This window comes from Falco biarmicus, chromosome 3 (genome assembly GCF_023638135.1).
Source record: "Falco biarmicus isolate bFalBia1 chromosome 3, bFalBia1.pri, whole genome shotgun sequence".
NCBI lineage: Eukaryota > Metazoa > Chordata > Aves > Falconiformes > Falconidae > Falco > Falco biarmicus.
In genome coordinates, this window is record NC_079290.1 from 103,466,619 (window position 1) to 103,494,444 (window position 27,826).

At 42.7% G+C, this 27,826-nt stretch overlaps 1 protein-coding gene across 5 annotated transcripts in view; it reads right to left on the reverse strand.

The window, feature by feature from the left end:
* Positions 1-27,254, reverse strand: part of LOC130146301 (collagen alpha-1(XV) chain-like) — a 129,506-nt gene extending 102,252 nt beyond the window's left edge. For all 5 annotated transcript variants that reach the window (XM_056332326.1, XM_056332323.1, XM_056332325.1 and 2 more), the window contains exons 1-2: positions 26,916-27,254; positions 26,699-26,781 (exon numbers count right to left, since the gene is read on the reverse strand). In XM_056332326.1, the coding sequence (XP_056188301.1) occupies positions 26,699-26,781; positions 26,916-26,926 (94 nt within the window). In that variant the 5' untranslated portion in view covers positions 26,927-27,254. The remainder of the gene's footprint in view (positions 1-26,698; positions 26,782-26,915) is intronic.
* Between the last annotated feature and the right edge of the window lie 572 nt (positions 27,255-27,826).

Below are 27,826 nucleotides of genomic sequence, written 5' to 3' on the forward strand. Positions count from 1 at the left end.
TCCAACTGCAGCGGGGCGGCACAGGTAACCAAGCTGTCAACAGCTGCTCGGCCCGGGAAAGCCTCATGGCTTGGCCTGGATTCAGGTTTGGACAGTTGCAGTGACTCACCCAATTCCGTAACAAGGAACCACCGTGTGCCACACAGGTGTAGGTGTGCATGGTGGTAAAGAAGAACGAGCTTATGGATCTGGTACATCCCCAAAGGATTAGCACAAGAAAAGGGAATTGGTCTTGAAATTACACCTTTCAAGGGTAACCAAACTGCTCAAAAGGCCTCATAAACAGAGTATGAACCAGGTGTGGAAGGAATATAGCAAGTACAGAGGAAAGCGTCGGGGGCTGCAAGGTCAGAAGGAGAAACAGGACTCTGATTTTCATACGCACGAGTGCGAAAAGAAAAGGCAAATTGCTAAAGATGCCCTCCACAGAAAAAGACAAGATTTCCAAACTTGCAGGAATGCTTCTCTGTAAAAAGACCTTCAACTAAACATACACACACACCCCCCAGCAACAACTTGCCCTCTAAACACTGCAAAAAATTTACCAAGAATGTAGAAGCCTTCCAAGAGCAGCACAGCAGGGCACAAGCAGTCCAGGAGACCTCAGGAGTGCATTAGTGCTAGCCTAATTAGTGCTAGCTAACTAGAGTGCTAGTTCCAGTGGGAACTGGAGGTGACCCTGGAGCTGAGGCAGGGATGCTGGGCCCCGTACTTAGAATCAGGGAAGAAGTGGGAGATGTGAAAACTGAGGGCAGGCCTTGCTGTAGTGATCGTAAGAAGATGTTCATGATACGATCTCAGCATCCTGAGAGGGTGGAACAAGGCAAACAGTAGCTTGCAGCCCCAGACCCCTGAGGAGCTGGCTCCAATTGACCCTACTTTGAGCAGGGGGGTTGACTAGAGTATCTCCAGTGGTCAGTCAACTTCAACGATTCTTTCACTTTATGAGTTTAAGCATATTTATAATGCCATAGTAATAGTTTCACTGCCTTCTGAAAGTGGAATTTTGAAGCAACCTGCTATTGTAGTATTCGCACCAGTATTCAAGCAATCAAAGGGTGACAGTTCTTTAGAACTGTCATGGGCATGTAGCAGATCTGTGTCTGACGGCACCAACAATTGCTCTGAATACAAAGGTACAGGCGAGGGACAGGGGGCTGGGGAGCTCCCGAGTGGGAAAGGGCCTGGGGGGCTGGTCAGAGCCCCCAGCGTGCCCAGGTGGCCAAGGAGGCCAGCGGCGCCCTGGCTGGTGTCTGAAACGGCGTGGCCAGCAGGGCCGGGGCAGTGACCGTCCCCCCGCGCCGGGCCCTGTCGGGGCCGCCCCTGGAGCCCTGGGCTCAGCTCTGGGCCCCTCGCTGCCAGAGGGACGCTGAGGGGCTGGAGCGTGTCCAGAGCCGGGCAGGGGCTGGGGAAGGGGCTGGGGCACAGGCTGAGGGGGGAGGCAGCCTGGAGAGGAGGGGGCTCGGGGGGGCCCTGATGGCTCCCTACAGCTGCCTGACAGGGGGCTGTGGGCAGGGGGTCGGTCTCTGCTCCCAGGGAAGGAGCGACAGGAGCAGAGGGAACGGCCTCGAGCTGCGCCAGGGCAGGGTTAGGGTGGGGGTGAGGGGACATTTCTTCCCTGGAAGGGTGGTCAGGCACCGGCACAGGCTGCCCGGGGAGGGGGCACCCGCACTGGGGGCGTTTCAGAGAGCGTAGATGTGGTGCTTGGGGACAGGGTTTAGTGGTGGCCTGGGTAGTTTTATGTTAATGGTTGGACTTGATAACACCAAAGGTCTTCTTCAACCTAAATGATTCTATGATTCTATGATTACTTCTCTGTGCCCTGTCAGATTACACTGATGGAGCATATAGTTATTGGGCTATTCTATTCTGGGATGTTAAGAACAGCAGAAGTCTAAAAACTGAGTTTTTCAGAAATCTGATTGATATTTTGTAACTCCTGCCAACTTCCAGTATTTGGGGCTATGGATTCTTTACCCACTCTCAAGACTTCAGGAAGGCTGATCAGTGGCTTTAGCAACAGGCACCCACAAACATTTTCAGCTTTGCTGTTACATCAAGAGTCACTATTTTAATTACTTCCTGTCTAACTTTTATTTTCTTAACTGACATCATGCTTTGAGCTGGTGGAGTGCATGCACTCTCTGATTGAATCAATCTGTCTTTCTCCAGCCCTGGAGGGACAGATTGGACAAGAAACAAAACCTCCTTTTCTCCACTGCCTGATTGGATTTAGATGACATTTGCTGCTGGAGAGTTGGCAGCTGTGCACCATGGGTTGTCTCTGTGAGTAACTAGCAGTAGTTACTAATAACAAGAGTAGTACTCATTTTACTACTCAGTTGAATAGCCAGATTGGATAGCAGATGTACCACAGCACTTCATCCCAGACAAAGCAAAACCGCTTGTCAGCACACAAGAACGCTTGTTGTGCTGCAGCATCATGGTATGTCTAGACGTGTGGAAGATTTCTATTTAGATCAATCTCAGGTTGAATTAGTGAGCACTGATTTTCTCCCTCAGTATCAGAACTGCTGTGAAGCACAGGCTGTTGTTGACAGCCTGTACCCTGCATAGGAACAGAGCTCTGTGCAGACATATTTAGTATCTGCTTGTTTATGATAAAATTGTCCACCGCCTTTCCATTCCTGTGCATGGCTGAGGGAGACACTGTGCAGCAGGATCACTTTGCTCCTTTGTACATGCACAGTTCTGGTCTCAGCAAACTGCAGCAAACAAGGTGTCATCTGCAGCAAGCTCACTCAGCCTGTTGCGAACCAGGGGACGCGTTCACATGTGCTATCTGCTGATAAGTTTTATGGTAGGTAATTGCTTACATCCATGAGAACAACTGCCCTTACGTGACAGAGGAAGGCGCAGGAATGTGCAGAAGGCTGCTCCACAGACTTCTTTATCTTGTTCCACAGCTCAGTTTAACACTGAGTCATAAATGTTTTCCCCAGCTGGTACACAATATAGGCACAGTATCAGATCATTATTTACATTTATTTAGATTTCAGTCAGAAAAATATATTTTAAGGATAAGTTTTTGTGTACTTTCTCACAATTATTAATTGTTAATATATTTGCTAAATAATATTTTGCATTTAAACTTCAAAAAGTGCATCTAATCCCATTCTGCTAAAATATATCATTTATCTCAGGGAAATAAATGTTTCTCAGTGGAGGTTACTTCTTAGAACATGGGTAACACACTACTGCATCCATCTCCCTAGTACTACCTCAAATGTGTTTTGTCATCACAGCAGAACAGTTTGTTGATCTTTAAGATCAAGAAGGAATCAGAACTGTTCAACAAGTTTGCCTGAACCTTAAATTTACAGTGCATTCTGCCCTGTTAAAAAAAAAAAAAAAGGTCAGATTTTCCTCAGAGACCTAGCACTGGTTCTGAAGTCAGTAGGAATGTTCTCATCCATTTCAGAGGATGTGAGCTTTGGTCCTGCACTACTTTAGTAATGTTATCTTTAAGGCTGGGTGGAACAGGAGTTAGCAGAATATGGAAACAGAATGGTAAAGCAGGGCAGAGCTTTATGAAAGTGCTACGCACATCTTCTTCTGAAAGCAAACAAACTACAAAAGCTCCAGCTGTCTGACCTGTGGTTCCTCTGGCACTGGGCATCGCCCACAGTCACCGCAGCATGACAGAAACTAACTTCTGTGGCCACAGAGTGCCATTCATGTTTCTGTGTGTCCAGTGCTGGCACTCAGCAGGTCACAAACAGGAGCCGCCTTTGCTGGATGTGGAATTACTAGATCTGACCTGATCAGGTGTCTGCAGAAAATTACATCAAGTTCTCCAGTAACACGAGATAGATGAGCAGCAGCTTCTTTCTCTGAAACACCTGGCTCTAGGAGGATGGTTCAGCCCTGGAAGATGACAGGGCTGTTTTTGAGATAAAGGCTGCATGACTGGGCTTCGCCGAGTTAAAGGCTGTACCCGTGGCCACACACAGAGCCATAATCCTGGCCACGGTACCTGGACAGAGAGCGGCAGGGGGAGGGAAAGGGAGAAGGAGAATTATCTGGAAAAGAGGTGCGAAGGGGTGGGGTGCTCTGCTGGTACCTGTGTCGGGGAGAACATGGAAATAGGCTGGGGGAAGGGAGTAGTCCCCAGGGGGATCAGAGGGACCGATGCAGCAGAAGCCCCACAGCCGAGGGGTTACTGGAGGCTCAGGAGGGCACTTGGGGTGAGCAGGAGCTCAGCTGAGAAGGGGTGCAGCACAAGGTGGCAGGACAAAACCTTATGCAAAAGTATAAGTTTAAGGAACTTAACTATTTCTTTAGAAATACAGAAGCATATTCCACCTACTTCCCTGTGACAAAGCTGGTACTAAAATGGGCTTTGGGCCATTCTTGTGCTGTGAATGATGCGAAGTTGCTGCTGCATGCAGCCTTGCTCAGGCAGGGCAGGTGGGTGTGTGAGAGGGAAAGCACAAGCTTCGCTGGCATCCACCCTCCTAAGGATAACGGGACAAAGCCCAGCTGCACGAGGATTATGAGTCTGTACTGAACGTCGCAGCTGCCCAATGGTATCTGCCAGGGCAAGCCGGGACACTGGCTTTATGAAAATTTAGGTGCGGTATAAATATGTGAACTGCGGTACAGGCCATGTCATTGCCAGCCAGAGGGACAAGTGGCCTTCAGTGATCAAAGTAGAGCAGGAGCTTTTGCATTTCACCACTAGGCAGCAACACAGCACTTCGTGAATTGGACTGGAGTTTTGGTTTAGGAAAGAACGTGTCTTACGAATCACCAGTGTCAGCTCTGCTGTGTGCGCTCTCCTACAACTAAGCTAGAACATGTTTTAATTTCCATTACATTTGCAACAAAACAGATGTGAATTATTGCCTTGCCCTATTTCTTTCACAATGATCTTGGAAATCAGACAAAATACATCAAACTAAGTCTGCTGTGTATTTTCTTGGGGAAAAAAGTTTACATTGCTGTTCTTGTTTTCCCTTCCCCTCTCTATTTTTTTACCTTGAATTTTAAGGGGGAAAATTCTTGCAAGGCTGTGAACAACACACTCATTGCCAAAATATGTATTTCTAAGATGAAGACAGTTCTCCTTGGAAGTGCTGGGAAAGCCATCTGACGCTTTCCTAGATTTAACAGTTGTAAATGCCAGCAGAGTGCCTGCCCAAATGTGGAAAAATGGACACCTATTTAAAGACACTTACATAGTCTGGCACACTGACCTCGATATAAATTCTCATTCCATATAAAGAGATTTAATGGGAAGCCAGGACAGAGAACACTTAATCAGCAGTTCCTGCAGTTGCTCCTACTGCCTTTGCTAGACCCCATCCATCTCTGCTACAAGGTTCCGTCCTTGGACCTGGGGCATGAGAAGGATATGAGCAGATGGGAGTTGTGGGTTACAACTCACTCCATGAAAATTAGAAAATTAGAAACCTTCACCCAGAAATGGTCCTTTCCTCTTCACACCTACCACACCATATCTCTTAGCTCAATCAAATGATCTGAAAAACTACAGCCTCCCTGTATTTCCCTTGAGTCACTTAGCACACCTTTCCACTTCTCCTGCAACACTGTGAATGACCCAGGTTCTCTCTCATGTCAGAAAATCCTGCCCCAGACCACCGCAGGCATAGTCAGTGCTGCTATAAGAAGGCAGGTGTCATGCTCCCTGCTCACACCACTCCCACGACATCTGTTCCATCACAGCATCAAAAGCCAGAGCCTGTGCACCCAGTGAGGCTTATGTTCGGGCCAAATGCCTATGCTGCCTACAGTCTGAGCTTGCAAGCAGAGCCACAAGCCTACCCAGGAACAGCCGAGGGCAAGCATTATCCCAGGCATGGCTGGAGAGGCTGCCCGCGGGCAGGCATTCAGTGGCACAGGAGAGGAACAAATCGCTGATCTATTTGTATGGCTTCCACAGTCTGGCACGGCCTCTGTGTGCGGAAGGCTGATACGTCTATAGGACATCATCAGAGCTTTAGGCAAAGCTTTATGAGACTTTCCACTGATCTGAGAGTGGAAAATCACTTCATTCTAGGTCAGGTTAGATCAGAGCAGAAAAATAGAAATATTGCAGTAACTGGGGGTTAGGTTTTTTGATGTTTTGGTTGTTGTTGTTGTTGTTGAAATTAAGGGCTACAGATCTATCAAGGTAATGAAAAATCGAGGATTTTTTTGTGCATCATTGACTCTTACACAGCACCTTGAGACCTGGTGAACTGTATTCCTCTCAGATGACTAAGCTATTCATTCTCTTACATTAATTAACATAAATTGATACTTGTTAAAGTTACTAAAGTTTTACTTTCAAGTCCTTAGAAGGACTTCCGTTGTCTTCCAGGAGCATCCCTTTCATAAATATTCTTCAGTTTATGTACTTGACATTTATTATTGCTTTTTATTCTTCTAAGTATATTCTCTACACTATTTGGTTTAGTAGCTGAGAGATCTGATATTACAAAGGGCCAGGATTCAGGGAAATTGAAAAATGATTGTGAGGTAGATGATATGGGAACAATAAAAACTAAAAATATGTCTTGTATTGGACATGAATATTTCTTACAGCTAAATGCTTTTACAGCATGGATGTACCAGTAAAAATGTAGAAAAAAATACCCAGCCAATATAATCCTACTTCTTCCATCTTCCTTTTCCCAAGAATTTCATTTCCCAAGAGCTACATTACACTACTTTTATATCTTAGTGTAAATCACATATGCTTTTATTATGCTCATGTTTTTTTCATTTCCCCAGTGAATGCACTGAACAGATTAAACAAAATATCTTAAAAATGTCACTTCTGGTACAAAAAGTTCTAAGTTAAAATCCTGGCTAAAGCCCTAAGTGAAAGACCTTCTTGTCTTAAACTGACTCATTAGTATAAATGATCACATCCCACAGCACACTGTTAATGGCAGCCTAGGGCCAGAGAAAGCTTCCACAGTCAGAAACTGTACAGGCGAGTATAATTTGCAAAAGCGCACTCTGCTGCAGTGGCAAATTCCGCCAGGGACCAGGAGGGCCAGACCCACCAAAAGCTTTGCTTGATTTTAGATACACTTTTGTCAAAAGCTCAAACCACCTTGTTGATTTACATTGTGTTTTTTCTCTTTTTGTAACAATACCAGTTTCCTAAATGCTGACCAACTTCATCTGCCACAGCTTTCCCATTGAAACTTAGGCCAAGAAAGCCGGGAGAGAAATAAACATGCTGTTCAAGGGCTACTTTTCACCTCAGGATGGATTTTTTTCAGTAATTGTCCCTTAACGACGGATCACAATTACAGAAGCAAAAGCACCCTTTCATCTTGCTTACTCGGTTGGATTCTGCTTATTTAGTTTGATTTTCTCCTGACACTTTAGACTAAGCTGGGAAAACCCCTCTGTGCAGGAGCATCTTAGCTCGGGGGACCCTCCACTGCCACCCCGGTGCGTGGTGCCTGGGGCGTGGTGCATGGTGCCTGGAGTCTGGTGTGTGGTGCGTGGTGTGTGGTGCCTGGTGCGTGGTGCCTGGTGCCTGTTGTGTGGTGCATGGTGCGTGGTGCGTGGTGCCTGGTGCCTGGTGCGTGGGGAAGGAGCTGGCTTCCCCTTTGCTTCTGCTCCAGCGCAGGGGACATCAGCTGGCCACCCTGCACAAGACCACTGGCAGCACCAGGGGTGCCGAGGCCTCCTTTGGACCAGGATTGTGCCTTCTGTTGTCAGGAAAGGGTGAGCACTTACTAAAGCTTTTCCAGCTTCTAAAACGCTTATGCAAATGCGCTGGTTCTCCAGGCAGTCCCTCTCTTGGTACAACAGCATTTCTCCTGCTTCCTCTGCTCCTGCTCCATCAGACTTGTAAGCGCCCGATGGCCATCAGGCCCCTGTGTCTGGGTCAGACCTGGTACATACAAGCTCAGACTCAAAGTAGGCTCAGAAACTGTTGCACAGACACATGCTGCAATTATGTGTGCCTCGCCTCCTTGTGAAACCAGGTTAAACTCAATACATCCCTGTAACACATGCGTACAGCTCTTCCCTTGACTGCGAATACAGCAAGCTCTTTCTCTCTTCGGCTCTGTGGAGTAACTGCTGTTACTACTCAGAAACCACAGATTTCCCACCACGGACCTCACACATGATCCCGTGCAACAGTAAACTAAGAAAATCTGATTTTAGCTACATGACTTCATAAACAAATATTTTGCAAGGCACTTATTAGGGGAATAGTTATCTTCATTAAGAAGAACATGAAAGTTTCCTTTAGAAGAAAATGAAGTAAAAAGTAAGTTTAATTGAACTTAGCATAAGATAAACTAATGGGATGCCAGATATAGGTATTTCAGACTTTGCACTCCATTCATATAGATGGAGTAATTCAGTGTCATGACTTTGCTTTCACCCAGCTTCAGATGCGTACAGCCTCAGGCACTACATTACCTGTGTTTCGGGGACTCTCTTCACAGCCAGAGATACTGCAGGTTCAGAATAAATCCACAGGTATGGGCTTATACTGGCCTCACTGCTAGCTCTGTTAGATATCACCAAAAAGGCCAATATACTATGATAAGTTCTACAAACAAGATTTACCATGGGTTTTTTTTGTTTTAACCCCACACTTTCAACCGAAATAATACCACGGAACACTAATAAACTGCTGATTTTTTCCAAAAATGCCCCATGCAGAAGTGTCGGAGCTCTGAGATGTTCCATGTAGCTGAAGACAGAAGCCTGTCTGCAGGGTATGGCCAGGTTTGCAGGCACAAATCCCACCCTCTCACTCCACCCCTATCAGCTGCCATCATACAGCCCCAGGGGCAGTCTCATGCAGCAGCTTCAGAAACTTGAGAGCACTAAGACAAACTTTTCCTTTGATTGAAAGCTACATTTCCCTTGTGCTGTTTCCAAGCAAGCATGTCAGAAGCAGTGTGACAACGTCAGAACAACCGCTTGGATCAGCTATTTCTTCAATGCAGTTCAAAATTTTAATCAAACTGTAGCATGTAAGTAAGAATTTATATGTATGCCAAAGCTTGAGTTTGGCATTGACAACATTGATTGCTGCCTGGCAACTAAATTGGGTAGACTAGATCCTCAGTAAGATCACTGACTCAAAGTCAAGTAGTAGATAATACATTTTCCAACATGCTAACATTCATTTTAACAGCTCTACTGTCATGTTTAATTATTGAACTAATTCTTTTGTCTCTTGAACTTACTGCCCACAAGAGCAGCTCTCCACTTCTTGTATCCAACGTGGTTTAATCAATAGATTATGTCTAGAATAACTGAATCATCTGTTAGATTCTACCCAGATTTTAAAGTTGAATGACCAAAGGGAAAGAAAATGAACAACAACAACTTTTTTTTTTTTTGCCACAGTAAGAATATATTATGTTTTACATGTGAATAGCCAAAAGTAATTTGATTTCCTCCAGCGTAGGTAGAGAAATGCAGAACTCTTATTTTTGGTGACTTACATTTTTAGTTCACTCAAATGTTATTTGATCCAAGAGCTGGAAAAAAGACAAGAAGATAAAAGTAGCATACAGCAGTTATTCTGAAGTCTTAGCGCCTGATACACAGTTGAAAATCTCTCCCAGATAAGTCTCAACTGCATGCTGTCCCAAACTTGAAGAACATAGCTGATTTGCATCTGTATCCAATATTTATATATCCATTTAAAGTGTGTTGGCATGTTGGCTTTCTGCTTTTAAAAAGTCAGTTGACAAAAAATGTACTTTTGGCTTAAGTTTCAAAGGTTACTTTCTCAAGGCTATTACAGTTGTGATGAGAAGAAAAAGTAATGTCCTTAGAATTTACTGCATTTTTGTTAATTCTCATTTGAACAGAATATTCAGAAAGTAAAAAAACAAACCACAAACCCACACAATAAAAACAACCACAAGGTTGTTGGCATTTTTTGGCAATGATTATAGACTTTGCTCTTTATTTTCATTGTCTGAACCCTCATTTGTATTGTAAGACACTGGTTTCCTCAGTTTCACTGGTGGTGAGCACAAATGTGTGTTAGTAATAACACAACTATGTTGCCTAAGGTTTTAATTACGTCCGAACTAAAGCACGCTCTTTGATGTGTCAGGACTTCAACGGAAGTCTTCAGGTAGTGGAAATTACAGCATCATGCAGGCTAAAGGCTAAGCTTTCCAAGCCCTGAGCAGTGAGTTCTCCAGACCCTTTCAGCTGTCTGCCCTTTCCTCCACCATCAGCTGGAACCACTTGCCTCCGGCGCCATGCCACATGTAGTCAGATATGATTTCACCTTTGGTCTGACTTTCTACAGCAGCTTCTTGACAAAAACACTGGACAAAGGCATCCCATCCGATGCACCATCAAGGAGGCATTTTTCAAACCTTAGGCTTTTTGGAAAATACTACAGGTAGCGCTGCAGCCCTATTCCCTGATGACATACCACAGCTTAGTCCTGTTCTGTGGCATATGCTGTGCAGGCCACGACCAGCCCTCTGAACAGCAATGGGCTTGTGAGACCAACAGGCATCAAAGTCTTCGGTCTCTTTTGAATGTGCTGTCAGTCTCGACAACAAAAATGTCACAGTAATCTTCCAAACCTCTACCTCTCTCCCATTCCCTATTTGCATTTACACAGCTATCAGGGAAATGTAAAGAGAACAGGATCTAGGCATTCCATCTCTCTTACCAGTCTTTGTACCAGAAAAGAAAATTAAGCTTATACAGGGGTTTTGGTTTGTTTTACAAACTGTCCTAATAATTGAATAGTATTTCCCACATGCACATTTTTGAGCATGCACTAATAGCATGAGTACTCTGAAATCGACTGAGATAACCTATTCTTCTGGCCAAAGGATTTGAGAAATAAGTATGTTCCATAACTGAGAAGATTACCCTCCTTGCACACATGTATGCATGCGCGCATAAAACGTGATTGTGAAGGGAGAATATAGCTTCAACTAAGGTCACATTTTCAGCTTGACTTCTATGGGAGAAACCTAGAAGCTGATGCATCTGGGTATAGTTTTGCTAAAGCAGTTTACATCTTGATAAATCCATTTATTGGAAACTCCACTGTGAAATCACAACTCATCCCTTGGAAAAATGTATCTTAAGAAAAAAACAGGTACCAGAAAATATGATTAACAAGAAAGAAACAAGTGGAAAAATCCAGAACTGTCTCAGTCAGTCCTCCTTTAAGGTTAATGGTTCAACAGCCAAGCGTGGGTTGCTTAGGAACAGAGTAGGTACAGCTCCTACTTCGAGTACCTGCACTGATTTTCCACTGGCATCCAGTAGGTCATAAAAGCCCTGTTGACCTCCACAAGTTCAGGTTCATCCCCTGAAAGCTGCACATTAGGACTTACGGCAGCACTCAGTGAGCTTTGATCTTCTCTTTACATGCTACTCCACATGCAAAATGCTGCAGTAATAAGGAGCACTCAAGTAGCAGCAAAACCATGAGGTAATAGGTTAAACTTGAAACAGTTCCAAAACTTGAGGAGGAAAGATTGTTTTTAAATCGGTTTCTTGGTTCTCAAAAGCTCTGTAGTTGTTAGAAAAACAAAGTAGTGTAACAAATCTTCAGACGGGGTGAATTACAGTAGTTCTGCTGCTTTCAGTACAGCTGTGACAATTTTATGTAATATAGCAGTTACCCCCAGTACCCAAACTGAGACTATGCAAATGTGGAAACATATGGTTGACAGTAAAACCAAACTTCTATTCACCAGTTATTTCATCACCCTCGTGTTTAATCATCATCCCCTTGTTTAAATGCTAAATATGTTCCACAGAAACATAAATTACAATTTTACATGATCATTGCAGCTGAAAGTATAAGGTATAATCAGAACATTAAAATTTACAATACGGAGATCAAAAGTATCAATTTCCCCACAAAGTCCCCAAGAACTTTTCCATAAAGATTAACTTCCTTGTGAGCCAGGCCAGTTCCCAGTGGTCTATCTGGCAGCTGCATCGCTTGTTTTGGAATAACACCGAGGAACTAGCTGATAAAGCCTGTGGGGTCCTATGTAAGGGGGTTTTATGTTATTTTAAAGTAAGGAAAATAATCAAAAAATTATCTTGGCTTATAGAATGCAACTGCAGAACTTCAGACTCAACAGGGCAAGACATTTATCTTGGATCTGACAGGATGTCTCCTTCTGCAACTGAAATTTTGTGGTTCTGTTACATGACCGCGTAGCCAAAGTCACATAGTTATTAATGCATTTGGCTACACTCTCCTATCTGGTACGTGAACATCTGCAGTGGCCTGAAGTGACCTAGAAAATTCTGATGCGCAAGAGAATAAAGGCGGGTTTTTAAAAAAACTGAGTAGATATCTGGAGTCGTTTCCCAGTGGAGGGGTCTGCGCCTGTCTGAAAGGGAACCAAGAGCAGGCTAAACGTTCTGACCTGGATGAAAACCAGTGTTGAAAAGAAATACCAGCAATACTGCCAGTAGCTTTACACTCCTGTCTTGCTTTGTAACTTTTGCCGGTTAATAGTAACTGCTACTAATTAATAAAAGTAATAGCTACTTAGTAATACAGCTCATGGCAGCAAACTGTTAATAACAAACAACCTCCTTGTGAAGCAGTTTTGTATTTGAATGGCAACTTAATATATTTAGTTAAAACGGGGTGGATGTTTTCACCGTTGTCCTTCCTTTTGTGCCTCTTCTTTGCCTTCATAAACACTTTTTCAGAAAGTGGCACCTGGTCCATCGGTTCAGTCATAGCAGCAAAGAGTTCATATTGTGCCAAAGGCTTCTTTATATATATACATATTTTTATGTATATAGATCTATCTATATATACACACACGCGTGCGTGCACACATACATGTTTTCCATAGGACATCAGGAAATGTGGCTGCAGAAAAGAGGGCTTGAGTCCTTTGAAGCCTCACATTTCTCTAGCTATTAGAGACAACTTTCTCCAAGGAATGTCAAGGACCTGACACACAAGACCTTACTATTATATTCTTGTGAATTTATCTAAACCTCAGAAGGGAGGGTGCAACACGGATGGCACCAGGCTCTTCTCAGGGGTGCCCAGTGACCGGAGAAGAGGCAGTGGAACACGGGAAACCCTCTGAGCACAAGGAAACACTTGTTCATGGTGAGGGTGATGGAGCACTGGCATTTGTTAGTCAGGGAGGTTGTGGACTCTCCATCCTTGGAGTTATTCAAAAGCCATCTGGGCACAGTCCTGGGCAACCAGCTGTAAGTGCCCTGGGTTAGCAGGGGAGTTGGACCAGATGACCTCCAGAGGTCCCTTCCAGCCTCAACCATTCTGTGCTTCTGTGGTTCTGCAACTAAGAGACAGGATTACAACAGATGGTCAACCCTACCTTTAGAGTTCCTTCACCCTTTACCTCCACCCAGAACTGGTTGTAACAGTACAACGGTAGAACGGTTGTGCAAGTGTCTTGAAAAACAAAGGGAACGGAAAGTGTCTGAGCACAACATTTCGGAGAAGTTAAAATCTTGAGAGACAAAAAAAGGTGAAAAGAGACCCAGACAGGCCACATAGTAATATACATTAAAAATAATCTATATCTGATTCTAAAGTATTTATTCTTCCCATTTTTTCTTATCCTTTCATTTCAAAATAGTTTTCATAGTGTAGAGAGCCACTGATTGACTTCCCACTTGGAAGTCCCATTTTATTTTCCACAAAACACGCCACTAAGGAGACAGTCTAAAAACCAAAGAGTGAGTAACTCTTGCTGTGCAAGCTGCCAGAGGGCTCAGGTAGTAACCATGATAGCTGGGTGATGCACCAAGGGACTACAAGCCTGTACCCTGCTCTCAATCAATGCTGCTGAGATACGTGTGTGTGTATATATATACACACACACATGCACATCTTTTTTTTTTTTAATTTAACTTACCTAGTTGTGACTTTGTAATAATAAAAATTTTCTTTTGGGGACTACATGATCCGAAATGCACAAGTATGGCAAATTCATTCAAATTATGCAACCACTCTGCAATCCCCACAAACATTAACACAGTATGTGGTGGCAGAATTTTTTTCTGAACAAGAGCTGCTCAGTCTAGTTTCGAAGCAGCTCGTGATGGCTGCTAACAGCAGGACCTTATGCTGCTTCATCCAGCTTCGCCTATGGGGCAGCTACAGATACTTCAGACTAAAGATTGGATACTTATTGCTCGTTTATTTTCATTAAGACAAGTCTGAAATAAAGACCTGTGTTTGTACTTAGTCCAGTCATGCGACAGAATGAAAATACAAGCCTAATTCTCTGGCATGCTTTCTGCACCCAAACGCAGCGAGCACCAGGGAGATGTGGAGCACTTCAAGGAGGAATGGTTGGGGTTTGCCCTCTTGAAGAAAAACAAATAGTGGACACAAGGCAGAGGAATAATATGCTGAAAAAGTGAGGGGAAAAAAAGCACATGCCCTCCACAGACAACTGGAAAAATCACATACTTCCCTTTGGAAATGAAAATTTATTTTACTGATGGGTCATTAACTGCTAACAGGACTGTAACATGTACTTACCACAGCCACCAATGAAATTAACTTGCTCACTGTGCCATTTTTGAGTGGAAAGGAGACGTCAGACAGGCCAGAAAAGTTAGTTCAACAGGCACTGCAAATGCCTGGTGAACTCTGATTACTTTCATACATCTATTTTGTCTGTTTTACAACAGCTTTTTTAATTAGCCTTTTTTAATTCATGAAGGCAACACAACAAAATTGTTACGATACACAAGTAATTCTTTTGAGAGATGTATTGATGCACATTATCTCATTGTGAAATAAAACATGAAGCCATGCCAAATGCCCTTGGATTATAATTCTGGGATAGTTTAACAATAAAATAAATTCAGATTCCAAGGTTTCTGGATTTCTATTAAAACACAATCACCACTTAATGTTAAGGCAGCATTTTCTAGTTTAGCGTCCTATAGACTGCCTTTACAGTCTGCCAGGAGCTGCTGGTCTCCTCACTGGTACTATAAGGCCAACATGGCAGAATTGAGCCTCAAGCATTACGTTGAAATTTGTGTATACCTGGACTGCCCAGCTTGGGATCAGATGCAGGCATACAGAAAAATTTCATCTGAACCAGTAAAACGTCCTGCCTGATTGATACCAAATAAACACTTTTTCATGGCTGGATAATGATTGTGGAACCACATTTTTTTTTGTGGTTCATAATTAAAGAAGCAGAATACATTTCTACAGTTTATTACTAAAATTTTTTTTTAAATCCATTTAAAAATCTTCCCTGTTTTTCCAGCACATCTTAAAATATGGTCCCAGAACTTTATTTGATGATGTTTCAGCCATGTTTTAACTGAATAGTTCTATAAATTGGACAGCTCTGGGAAAACACACTTGACCTGCTGTCGGCTGGGGTGGCCAGCACGCCTAGCAAGGCGGGGGGCACTGGGGGTGGTGGGAGCGGCGCTGGGGGCACACCCTGAGCTCGGCTGGTGCTGGGCCACATTTATACTCCATCGAGGAGTTCTCAGCTTCTCGGGCGGCCAGCGAGCAGCTGGGGGGCACAAGGAGCTGGGGGGCACGGCCGGGATAGCTGGCCCTTGCCAGCCAGAAGGGTACTTATCTACTTCAAAACCCCAACACTTACTCTACTTCAAAAGATATTGATCACACTATTATTCTCCTTTCTCATAATATAAAAAAAAGTTCTTGCATCCATCTAAACATAGATACACTGATGTTATTCAATGACGCAACTGCCTAGAATGGATTTTGACATCTTCCTTTAATCCACACATGTAAAATTGCCTACAGGTGTCCCCTCCTACGTTACAGTGTGAAGCAGAGAAAATGACGAACCACCAACTCTGTACATAAACTCTCCAGACTGACTCTTCTTCTATGCACCAGTGTATCAGTGAAGACTTCCTAGTCTGTAAATACTTCAACCATTTTTTCTATGATGGAAAATGAATACAGTAATAAAAAGATGCTTTATGACCATCCTAAAATAGAAAAGTGGAATATACCGTTTGGGAGGAATAAACAGCAATTGCCTCTTTCATTAGTCACTCCATATGCAATGTAATTATCACTTCTATATAAATAACTGTGATATATCTTTGTCACTTTTTGTGGTAGATGTGGAAATATTCCAATATTTGTAACTCTGACTTCTAAAACATGTATCAGTGATTCCTGTGTAGGGGCATAATAAGAAGAAAAGTAATGCCAGGTATGTGTATTGGCATATCTTTATTCCCAAAGCATAGTTTGATATTCCTTCACAGCCTGTTTAATATCATAATTACCTTTAATTCACACAAGCCTACTTCTACGTGAAATTATAGATCATTCAGCCCAGTCAGAGGATTTGGTCCTGACTGCTGAAATTATTTTACATAGCTGACAGGCTCTCAGTCTTTTGTTCCATATTTTTTTCTGTTGAAAACTTTGAAATCTAAACCACGTCCACAGAAGATTTATACATTACTCATATTACTCCATCATTTATGTATTGGTGTACTAGGAATATTTCCAGAGTTCACTCTCTTCAGTGAATTAAACATCCTCCACTACAGAAAAGAAACAACGCTTTACGGAACACACACAGTTTCAACTTTTAGAAATTTAGAGCTAGGGAAAGGTAAATTGAAACTACATTTGAATACTTGTGACATTTTTCTACTTAATTTCCAAGAGGATCCCAAGATGAGAAAGAAAGCAGATTAATTGTATGCCTAAACATGATCCTTCTCTTTTTATTTCATTCATGGTTTTTGGACATCATACATATTTATGACAGTCATGCTCCTGACAAGCAATTTTAAAATTCCCTTCTAACTCTTTGTTTAAAAGGTGAAAATGAATGGGAATTTTATTGCTTAGCTTCTGAATTAAATTCACTTACAACAAAATGTGTTTAACCCTCATAATGAAGCCCAGCAAAGTGAATATTAATTGCCTGTCAGCATCATATCTAAAACCTGATTACAAAATAAAAGGATTTTTTTCAAAGCACACACTGCTTGACTGTTTTCTTTATATGGACTGCTCTAGTGGCTGTCTTTCTCTTTCTACAGTTTCCTACATTCCATAGGAATTTCTTTCATTCCATACATTGATCAATGGAGTTACTGTTTGAATTACAGCAGTCTGGATTCACAGTTTGTGCAAGATGTTTTTCTAGGTGCAGATCTTTAAAAAAAATCAGCCACTGCCATGTTTTAACAATTTTTTTGTGCAGCTTCATTTCATTTGTCCCCAGCATGCTAAGGGTTACAAGAGGCCATGAGGAGTGAAACTATTTATTTTAGAATCATATTTCATAACTCTCACATTTTGAGGCATAGATCTCACAAACTGAGAGCAGTCAGAATTCTGTGCTTATTTAATATACTTTTGAGACATGCATTTCACGACAAATTGTTTTGCAATGCCAGTGAAATGAGTATGTAATGTAGGAATATCTGATTAAAGTATAATTTTAAAAGTAGCCCCTTGAAACTGTTACTTCACTTACGAATCTAAAAGTTCATTTTCCATTCTTTTCTCTTCAATGCTCACACCAGAACTACCAACGATAATAAAACTAGATAGAGCTCTTGCCTCTTCCTTAGCCATACGCTACAGACACTTGGCCAAACGCTACACACACTCAGCCATACAGACCCCCGAGACCAAAATCCAGTGTCACATCAGGGCAGAACAGGGTAACAGTGCACACAGACGAGAATGCTGCCAGAGCTGCTTGCAGGATCGTCTTCCCCAGAAGCATTACGTTTTGCTTTCAGTTGCCAGGCTATAGGCAGTGCCATGTACATCAACCAGTTAGAAGTGTTAAAAGAATTTTCTCCAAAGAGGGACATCACATCTAGGAAGTTCAAGGCTAAGGAGGCAAAGCCAAAGCTGTTCTGATCTGATAATGGTCATGAACCATTTGAGTGGGAAGCTGGAACAGATGATCTTCAGAGCTCCTTTACGTCCAACTAGCATTTCCATGATTTTGCTTTACAGGTGGACAATCGCCTTTTGTAGCTGCCATTGCTCACAGCTACGGCACTGTGAATATTATTGGCATATTAAAGGTGCCTAGGAGGTAACAAGTCTGCCCAGAGAACTTCGAGGCCACAACGTGCAAAATTCTACATGCCCTTGAAGTCAAGAACCTGTTCCACTGATTTCTGAAGGTGTAACATGCCTTTAGAAAAATCTTGGAGAACTGGAAGAGTGGTAGACAGCATTTTCTTTTTTGAAGAAGGCACTTTAAAAAAAAGGTCCATAGAAAAGTAAATGAGGGTGAGAGGGAGGTTTAAGCAGCAAATGCTAGGAAAACAAGGTGAGTAGGAATTGCAGTAAAAAGGAAACATGGAAATGTCTCCAGCTCCTAGAGTGCTATGAAAATCCCTGCCATTAATTTTATGGTAAATATCAATACTGCAAACACCTAAATGTTCATATAGCTTTGCTTGCCAGGCATTTTCCATCCCACTCATTTTTGTGGGCACCATCCTGGGAAGTTTGGAAGAACTGCTTCTCACGTTCTGCTTTGGTCAGTTTCAGGAGATACTGGATATTTTCAGGCCTCTTCTCAAGATATCAGTAAGCTGCAGGATGCTGTCTTTTAGACTCTGGTGCAGAACAGCACTTAGAGACATGCCTTTCGGGACACACCACCCCACTGATGCCCTCACACTTCACACTGCAACACAGCCAACGGACTGGCAAGGAGGATTATGGAGCCTCATCAACGGATAATTTGATGTTAGGAGTTCCAAATATGACAGAATTCCGAGAAAAGTCTTGGATTTTGCATAATTTTCCCCTCATTTTCTTCACCACTACCTACTTTGCCTTGTAGACCACTATATACATGTTGCTGCCTAGTAATTAAACAAGCTACCAATACATCTATTTTGGCTGTCCACAGCAGCCCTTTGCCTCCTGAAGCTATACCTTCCTATACCTTCCAATGACACCTAACAGGACCGAGCCAGGAGCTTTCTGTGGGACAGAAAGAAACACAGGGACAAACAGCAACAAAGCTAAATGAACATATTTCAAGAAACAATGTATACTGCGATGTCTGCTTAAGTATGATGGCTGTTAGTTGTCAAATCAAGACACTAAACATATTATGATGCAGTATATACATATGGGGGGGGGGGAGGACTTGCTACATACTGTCACCTGTTCAGCTTCTTTAGTACCATCAAGAGAGAATAGTATGTCTAGAAAAGCTGTAGTTCCTCTCCCACCCCAAACAGATCTGCTCTTCCTAGGTGACTGATTTTCCCATGAGTGTCTCAACAAGTCTTAAAATTTTTGCAGGGATCACTTTTAATTATGGGAGCACATTCTACCTGAGATGTTCTGGTGAGTTTGCTGCCATACCATTGCTGCAGGTAGTTGTTTCCCTTAAAAAGCAATTTCTGTTTGGTTTGTTTAGCTTCAGTGAGGTAGTTCTGGCTCCTTCCAAGGCAATTTTGAGCTTCTGTTGGTCTTCTTCCACTGTCGTTCCCCCAGACATAAGTGACATCTCTTACTCTGTAGCCCACAGAAATCATGTAGTGTTTTCTATTGAAACAGCTTGCCTAAGTAGAACGCTATATAATGACAGACTGAGAAAACAGCACTTCCTATATAGGAATCAAATGTGCACAAGAGAGATCCTCTGAAGTTTCAATGACACTTTTTTGAAAAATCAAGTGGAAAATACTTGGCGCAAATTGTTCTCCACCATCTTCTTCACTTGGGGGAAGTGGTAAGTGCTTCTTTTTCACATATTCCTTTCTTGTATATATATATATATATATGTATATTTGGATATAGAAATGATGATTCTATTGTCAGACTGACAGTCTTTTGGTCTTCTGTAGTACTCGCCACAAATCTGATGCAAGACTTTTCTGAGCTAACAGTGCTATTTGCATTTTGTCTGCCCATATTGCACATACTCCAGTGTCACTTACAAAATAATGTAATCCAAATGGCTTACTCTAAGCTTTATCTTTCTCAGGCAAACAAAGCCTTTGTGACTGAGATCTACCCACAAAGTTGTTGGGAGCTCTACCTTCTGCATTAGGAGAGCAGTACCCACATGTACGTTGCAGTATGGACTCAAACACTGCAATCTGGACCCAGCGAAAGACAGGCATTGATGAGCTGGAGCAAATTCAGCAGACTGCTGCTCTAAGGCAGACACTCCGGTCCTTTAATTATTGCAGTTGCCCTTTACTGGACTTGTCCAGTATGTCCATGTCTCTGCTAAACTGGGAAGCCCAGAGCTGGACACAGAGCTCCAGAGGTGGCCTCAGCACCAAGAGGAAGGGAAGCATCACCTCCCTTCTCCTGCTGCCCGCACTGTTCCACACACGGCCCCCAGTGCCCGTGCCCTTCCTTGCCACGGGGCACCCTGATGGCTCATGGTCAGCTTGTCCACATGAGCCTCCAGGTCCTTTTCGGTAAGGACTGTGTTGTTTCACATTCCTTACATGTAAATACATAAAAATTAAGGTTTGCCCATTTTAGTCATTCTTTGGGAGAATTCTGCCTGCACTCTACTCTCCACAATGTCTGCAACTTCCCATGTTTGGGAACAGGAGCTACTAGAGATGTGAAGATTACATGGATAGAATTCACCACAGTCCAGATTGATGGCTGATTTTGTTGGTTTTTAAACCTGCTGTGATTGTGGGATGTGGCCAAATGGGAAAAGACTGTTTGGTAACCTAGAAATAGTGGTGGCAAATAGCCATCCTCCTTTAAATAGATAACATTAATGACAACTGAAATATAGCAATCAGATTTCCCCAGACCACACAATTCACCGTCTTTCTGGCCAAGGCACACCGTGCAAATTGGCAAAACTGCATGAAGTTGGTCAAACGTGAGTTAGCACTATGAGAAAACCCAAACCAATCCACAGCTCACAAACCAAAGGAAAGTGGAAGAAATCTCAGCCAAAGGGACAGACAGCCTCCAAAACAAGTGTTTGATTTGGAAATGAACATGTTAGAATAAGAAATAAGCTCTTTGGAACTCCAAATATCCCAAACAGAAACAGCTCCATCAAGCCTTCCCTTCCAGCGCTCACTCACTGGAATGGCACCTTGCCCCCAAAACCTGTGCTCGTGTCTGTGCCCACCTGCTCGAACCCAGCCAGGGAGGGACCCCTGCGCATGCGGGTGACGCTGTGCTGTGCCAGCTGCCCCCAGCTGCCTGGAGCAGCACTTGTCGCTCTCCCCAGCCACCCGCTCCCATTCGCAGCACGGGGGGGGGGGGGGGTGGTAACTCAGCACCTGCACCAGGCCACCAGGATCAGGCATTGTCCTTAGCATACCAGAAATGAATCACAGGTGAAACATTTTAATTAAATTGATGCTTGTTTGTGGGTACTACTGGAAGCACCTGGAGTACCTGGAGCTGTGGGTTTTCACGCAGCAGCAGCTGCACAGGGCACAAATGGAGCGACAGAGCTGTGGTGCAACCTGTGAGTGGGCACGGCAGTGCCCCAGCGATGTGTGTGCACTTAGGTACTCAGGAGACCCCTAGGACTTCCTTCAAGAAATTTCTTGTGTTCCATAGCCTACAGCTGAGCCAGAACATAGAAACTTAGGGGGTTTAAGCCAGAACACATGTAAGTATTTCAGTACAGCCTTTGTCAACAGGGCAGGTCCTTCAAACACCGTTTAGTGGCAAATGCAAGCACAACTGAGGTTTCAGTTCTCTTCAGACTATGGAAACCACTGCTTACGCTGGGCTTCCAGCATGAGCAGGGTGCCTTCAGAGGGGACATGAAAACAGCCTTTATGACATGGTATACAACCCAGCTGTTTTCCCCTTCTGAGGCCTCAAAAAAGGTAAAAAACATCTTCTGTTGCCCGGCAGAGTAGCTTGGCAAATAGGTAGCTTATTGTCCAGAGGTGTTACACAGAAAACTAATCCAGTTAGAAAAGTGGGTAAATGGAACAAATTGACTAAATCAGGTTTGTTCTGCTGGTGTTACCAATCTCTTTGGCTGCTCATACAGATGACCCTGACTGAACCCAACTGATTTTCTACAGTAAATTAACTATGCTTTGCATGGAAAGGCATTTTATCAGCTATGAAATCAGGCTCAGCTCCACACTAAAAACATGTACAACAGCTGCCTGAAGACGCCTCTGAAAGATACACAGTGGCTTCTTCAATTTAGACTCAAGTGCAGTTTGATGATGTCCAAATGCTCAGCCTGGTACAAGAGGATGTAGCGTCATCTCTGTTATGTTTACGAAATGCTGTGCTTGATATACACCAGCATTCCTGTAATTGTGTTCTGTCTTAGGAAAGAGTAGACTGAGCCATCCATGTCACCACCTAAGTCATTGTGGTTGTACACATTTAACACTGAAAGCACATACAGCAGTTACTTGATAGAAACAAGTTTTTAAATGTATGTACGTATTTATTTACAGCCATTATGTGGGTTCATTGTGAAGAGAAGCTCAGGGCAGCTGCTCCTATGAATGACACCAGCTCATCCACAGCCAATGATAGTCAATAATTCAGGATTCTTCCATTAAACTCAGCAGGTCACGAGTGCAAAGTTTATGTCAACAGCCTAATGACAGCCATTCTGTGTACAGAGAGCCAAGGAAAGAGACAAATATTTACTTTATGTAAACTATGGCTGAGCATGTTACTTAGGGCAAGAAAGAGCTGTTCAGCTTAGCTAATAATAAAACCCAGATGTCAATGAGAAATTTGTAAGTCTTCTTTTAGTGCACATAAGCAAAATGCAAACTGCAGAACCACATAAAATTATAACAGTTTCTTTCGACATTTTTTAAAAGCATGAGCTGATTGGAATGCCAAGAACTGAAAAACACTGATAACTGCCTAGATAGCCTGGAAAAATAAAATGACTCTGCAAGAAGCTAGAGCAAGTCGTAGGGAGGACTCTATCATTCAGACTTCAGCATGGTTAGTACTTGGATTTTATAAATTCAGCTCTGTCCACAATCTGGGTACCAGCATGTTCAGAACCATGTTCTGAGCAACTTTTATTCACTAACTTACAGTTGAAGATGCAAAGCAACATGGAAAAAGTACCCAGGGTAAGCAATGTAAATCAAGATACTTTCTCAGATGTAATTAAAGGCCCACTACATGTACCACAAGCAATACCAGGCAGAATAAGACAGACTGCACTGCTATGTACAGATAGATACGTGCCTAATTGCTATTTGATTAAAGGAGAAGTGACAAAGTAATTTGTTAAGACTCCACCGTATCTTTAACCCTCCCACACGAGCCCAGGTAGAATACGGTACTATGTTTCCACAATTTTCATGAACACAGGAGAAAAAATGTGAAAGCACACCATAATTCAAATGACACTGCATTTGGGTGAAGAGGAAGAAAGCATATTATTCCTTATGGTTTTGTACATGTGCTATGCAAGCTGCACTGAAAGGGACTAAAATCTTCCAACAGAGTTAGTAAAAATTCAGAATTCTAACTCAGGAACTGCTGAGACTTCAGAACTCCAGTTTCACTCTAAAGAAAGGTCCAAGTATTTCTGAAGAGTTTGGGTGAAATAACAACTAAATCCCATCAATTTGCAGAACATGCAACAGAATTTTAAAATTCTGAATGAAATATTTCAATCTTTTTCACATTCTATCACAATGCATGTTATGTAATTTGTAAATCAAGCTATATCAAACCATTTTAACAGGCTAAACAGATGTGTTTTAATCAAGAAGGGGTTTCAGCTGGTGCCGTGAATTAGTAACTCATGATTTTAAATACGAAGTTTTAAATACTCTGTTCTCTTGTTTGTCCCATTTTACAATGAATGCAGTAGTCATTCTAGGACTTGGAAATGAAAGCAACACTTCTACTGAAACAAAAGGCCCAACACGAGGCAAGGTCACTGAAAAGGTAAACTAAACCCCTGAAGTTCTCGAACAGTTTCAAAGCCTGCCATCTGAATTTCCCCCCTACATTTCCCCACCATCCTTTCAGCTTGTTTCTTCCTTCCCACTAGGAACGGTCCATAATTACATAATTTCCTCAAGGCTTGGTTGAAACTCTTATTCTGTTTGAGAGCTGATCAAAATTTTCTAATTGATCTTTCTAATGTCTCTCAGAAAGACCTGGCAAAGCTCAAGCCCTCTGCTGGAGGACTCCTGAGGCGTTTGCTTTTATCTGCACCCTCCACCACTGGTGCAGTTTGGTGCTCCCTGGGGAAAACAAGAAGACCATGCTGTAGCTGCCTCATTTCATAACAGCCAGCAAATTCACTGCCTCACTGAACAGATTGGCTGATTGGCAAAGGCAAAGATGACAAACTTTTCTCATCTAAACTCTCTGATGGTCACTGTTGTGTTGGTAGGGTTGGAAAAAAGTAAGTTGCTCCTTCCCCATCCCTCAGTGAATAATTTAATCCATAAGCAATTTTCTTGACGTTAGTTAACCAACTCAAGAACACCTCAAGGTATTTTCTTCCTTTTGCATATAGCCTGTACGGCAGTACAGCAGGAGGCACCTGCACTGCTCCTCTAAAACCACGTTTACTCATTCCCTCCGGGGAGGCTGAGGAGAGGTCAGCTGTCAGAAGAGCAGTGCAGCAGTTTGCTGTGGGCTGGAGAATCCTGGAAAGCAGTCATGTTAAGGGCACAGTGACAAAACGAACACTGGGTAAGCATAAGCTTAGCAGCAAAAAGCCAAATACCAGAGAGTCAATTCATCTCCTGGTGTCACCAAACATTTTCATTTTAAATACACAGTTTATTTCTGTGCACTTTATTACTAAAAGGAACTGTGGGAAAGGAAAAAGAGGTTATTTCTGCAATAGTTAGACTAAAAGATTTGAAGTATATACCTATTGACTCTTCAGTAATTACAGGGAGAATTTATATGGTTCATGTATCCACAGCACCAGAAAGAAAGGAAGATTATTCCTATTTCTAGCACTCAACACCTGATTTCCGGAGATAAAAGCATTTAAGCCAAGCATCAGGAAAATATTGCTTATAACATAGTCTGATGTTGTGGATCAGGAAGCACAACATACCTATCACATCAGGCACTTAAAAATCAGATAGTGGGATAAAAAAAATGTAGTGAACATTTGAAAACAGGAACTTCTGTATTAACAGAGGAATGAGGAGGGAAGCATATTGGGCTAGGATGATCATGCAGGAACACGTGCCCAGAGCAGTCTCCGAGTCTCCAGAGATCTAAGGAGGCTTGCATAACCCCACCTGATCTTCATTCATGGTAAAGTCGGGAGTCTTTCAGCAGTAATAAGATGACGCACAGAAAGAAACTGTGCTGTATCAGTAGTGGTTGTCTTTCCTACTTCTGACTTCTGAACTGACTGTCAGAGGGCAGGGTACTTAAAGAACCAGAGCTTCAGGTGATAGAAACTGGCACAGATTGATCAAAAAAGAAACTGTGTCAAATAAATATTTGTTCTTTTTATGGCTGTAGTTTTAATGAGCCTCTGCTTATTAAATGTAATGTGCCAAAATTTGGTTCTCTCCTGTCCAGATCTCTCTCACTGTACTGTCAAGAACACTGTATATCGTCAGGTCAAGTAAAACATTTTTGCCTGATGCAACAGATTTATCTCTGATGCCTATACAGTATATTGTGTTTCTGTCACTATTCAGGCATATGTTAACATTTTCCTCATTCTAATAGCTGGTACCAGTTTGTTTCCTCAATTAATTATCTGTAATACAACATTACATATTTCTCATCTGCACTTACAGCATTTCTTAGTGATAACTAATCTGTGGCTTCTTCTCCTACTGAAATAACTACCTAGAGCTTCAGCTCTTAAATGCACCATCTACTCTATGGCAGTTAAAAAGGAACAAAACAGTCTGAGTAACATTAAAGTCTTCATGTGCAATACCTACTTCCCTTCAATAATTTCTGATGCTCCTATCACACAGTAATCTAGGGGTCATTTAAATAACAACTTCAGACTATTTTTATAAGATAGTAAAAAAATCCTTTCTGACATAAGCATAATTGTTCATAATGGAGAAGTAATATATGAAGCTTTTTCACATCTCCCAAAACTACACGTAAACTTTTAAAGCAATGTTCTCTCCCTTTAAGCTAAACTTGAGGCTATGCCTTCCACAGATGCTGCAGGATTTAGCTCTGTCACAAGAACATATGATCTGCAATCACAGGAAGACTTTCACTGAAAGTTCATAAAGGCTGGGCTGGTAAAACTAAACCTTTAACTCGAGAGATCTGAAAATCACAATTTGCCCAGATACTTACCAGGAGAAATCTCTGTGCACTGGGACACACATCACAGCCGTGTCTGTGCTCACACTGTGCCTGGCACATTCCTGGTACCTCCTGAGTGACACATACATCTATCCTAATTGCTTTTTGCTACCTTTCTCTGATGTGATACACCCAAAACCACTCAGTGTTCTCCCCTCCTTTGAAGTACTTTCTGTTGCTTATTACACTATGAAGAAATATTGAGTGAGCAGGCACGACAGGCTGCCTTACAGCTGGGGAGCCAATATATTTCTTTTCCCTTTTCCAGAATGAATGGCAACTTGAGCTCTTTAACTCACGGCAGCTTCCCTACATGAAATGAAGAACAGTAAGCAGCAGAGAAAATGAAGATCTGAAATGCAGAGTCTTTTTCCATACTAGGAAAGCGTCTCTTAAAATTAACCCTTACTCTCAATTTATAGATGTGGTTTGGAGAAGCCTTACCTTCTATGATCTGAGCAGCTGAACCAGCACGGAGTGAGCAGCCAAAAAGCAGCAGGAGCAAGCCCCAGGTCCACCAGGCATGCCTGGAGCAGGTGTGCCAAAAAACAGAAGGGGTGGGGGGTAGGAAAGAATGAAACCAAAGAGTGTAATACAGAACCACACGGGGAAAAATTAAAAAACAAAGCAAAAAGTAAAATTTAGAAGTGAGACTTCTTACCATGAGAGCATTTTTTGAAAGTCAGTTGAAAGACCTCAAATGAGGAAAAAGTTCAGTGCACATGGGGTTTATGTCTATGAAAATAAAAAGTTAATAAAAGCGGGAGCCTGCTGCTTCTCCTCCAGCATCCAGGCACAAGTGGAACAAAGGCAGCTCTCAGGCGCTGTGACTCACTGCAGCTCACTGCTCCAGCTCTGAAATACGACTCCGTGCAGACTTACTTTCCTGCCAGACCACTGCCGAAAATCTCATACTTTATTTATTGATGGACACTCCTTACTGCTGTACATCATCCCACGTTGTCATTATCCCGTTACTGTCTTTAACTGCTGTGTACCCTGAGCGACAGCAGCGTAGCCTCTCCAGCTCCCCACCCCCACCACCTGCCCCCAACCTCCAGCCCCCAACCTCCACTTACTTACCCGATAACGCATGACTCAAAACATCCTTCCTGCCAGCATTATATAGCCAATGATAAGCATTCTTATATGGAATGGGACGTTCTCTGGCCATTGTAACCAAACTTTAACAGGAGCAACTTTGAAGAGAGGAGCAGGACAGAGCAGCCCCAGGTACCCTGCAGCCCCACTGCCCAGGTCTCCTGTCACCTGCAGAGACGTTTCGAACACACCCTCTTCTCCGACAAACAGTCCAAGTTTAATACTCCTGTCTACAAAGAGTTACACCCTGCACGTAGATTAAGAGTGTGTATCTAGTCTACCTTAGCAGCTGTACATATATGTGCCTGCTACAGAGATCCTACAACTAAGCAGTTCTAATAGTTTCCATTAAAAGTGTTATTTCACCCCTCCCTTTAACTTCATGAAAAGCCTTTTTTCCACATGTAGTTCTTCAAAGCCAGTTCTTGCTCAAGGAAGAATTTTTGCAAAAATAAGTTTGCGATTAATCAG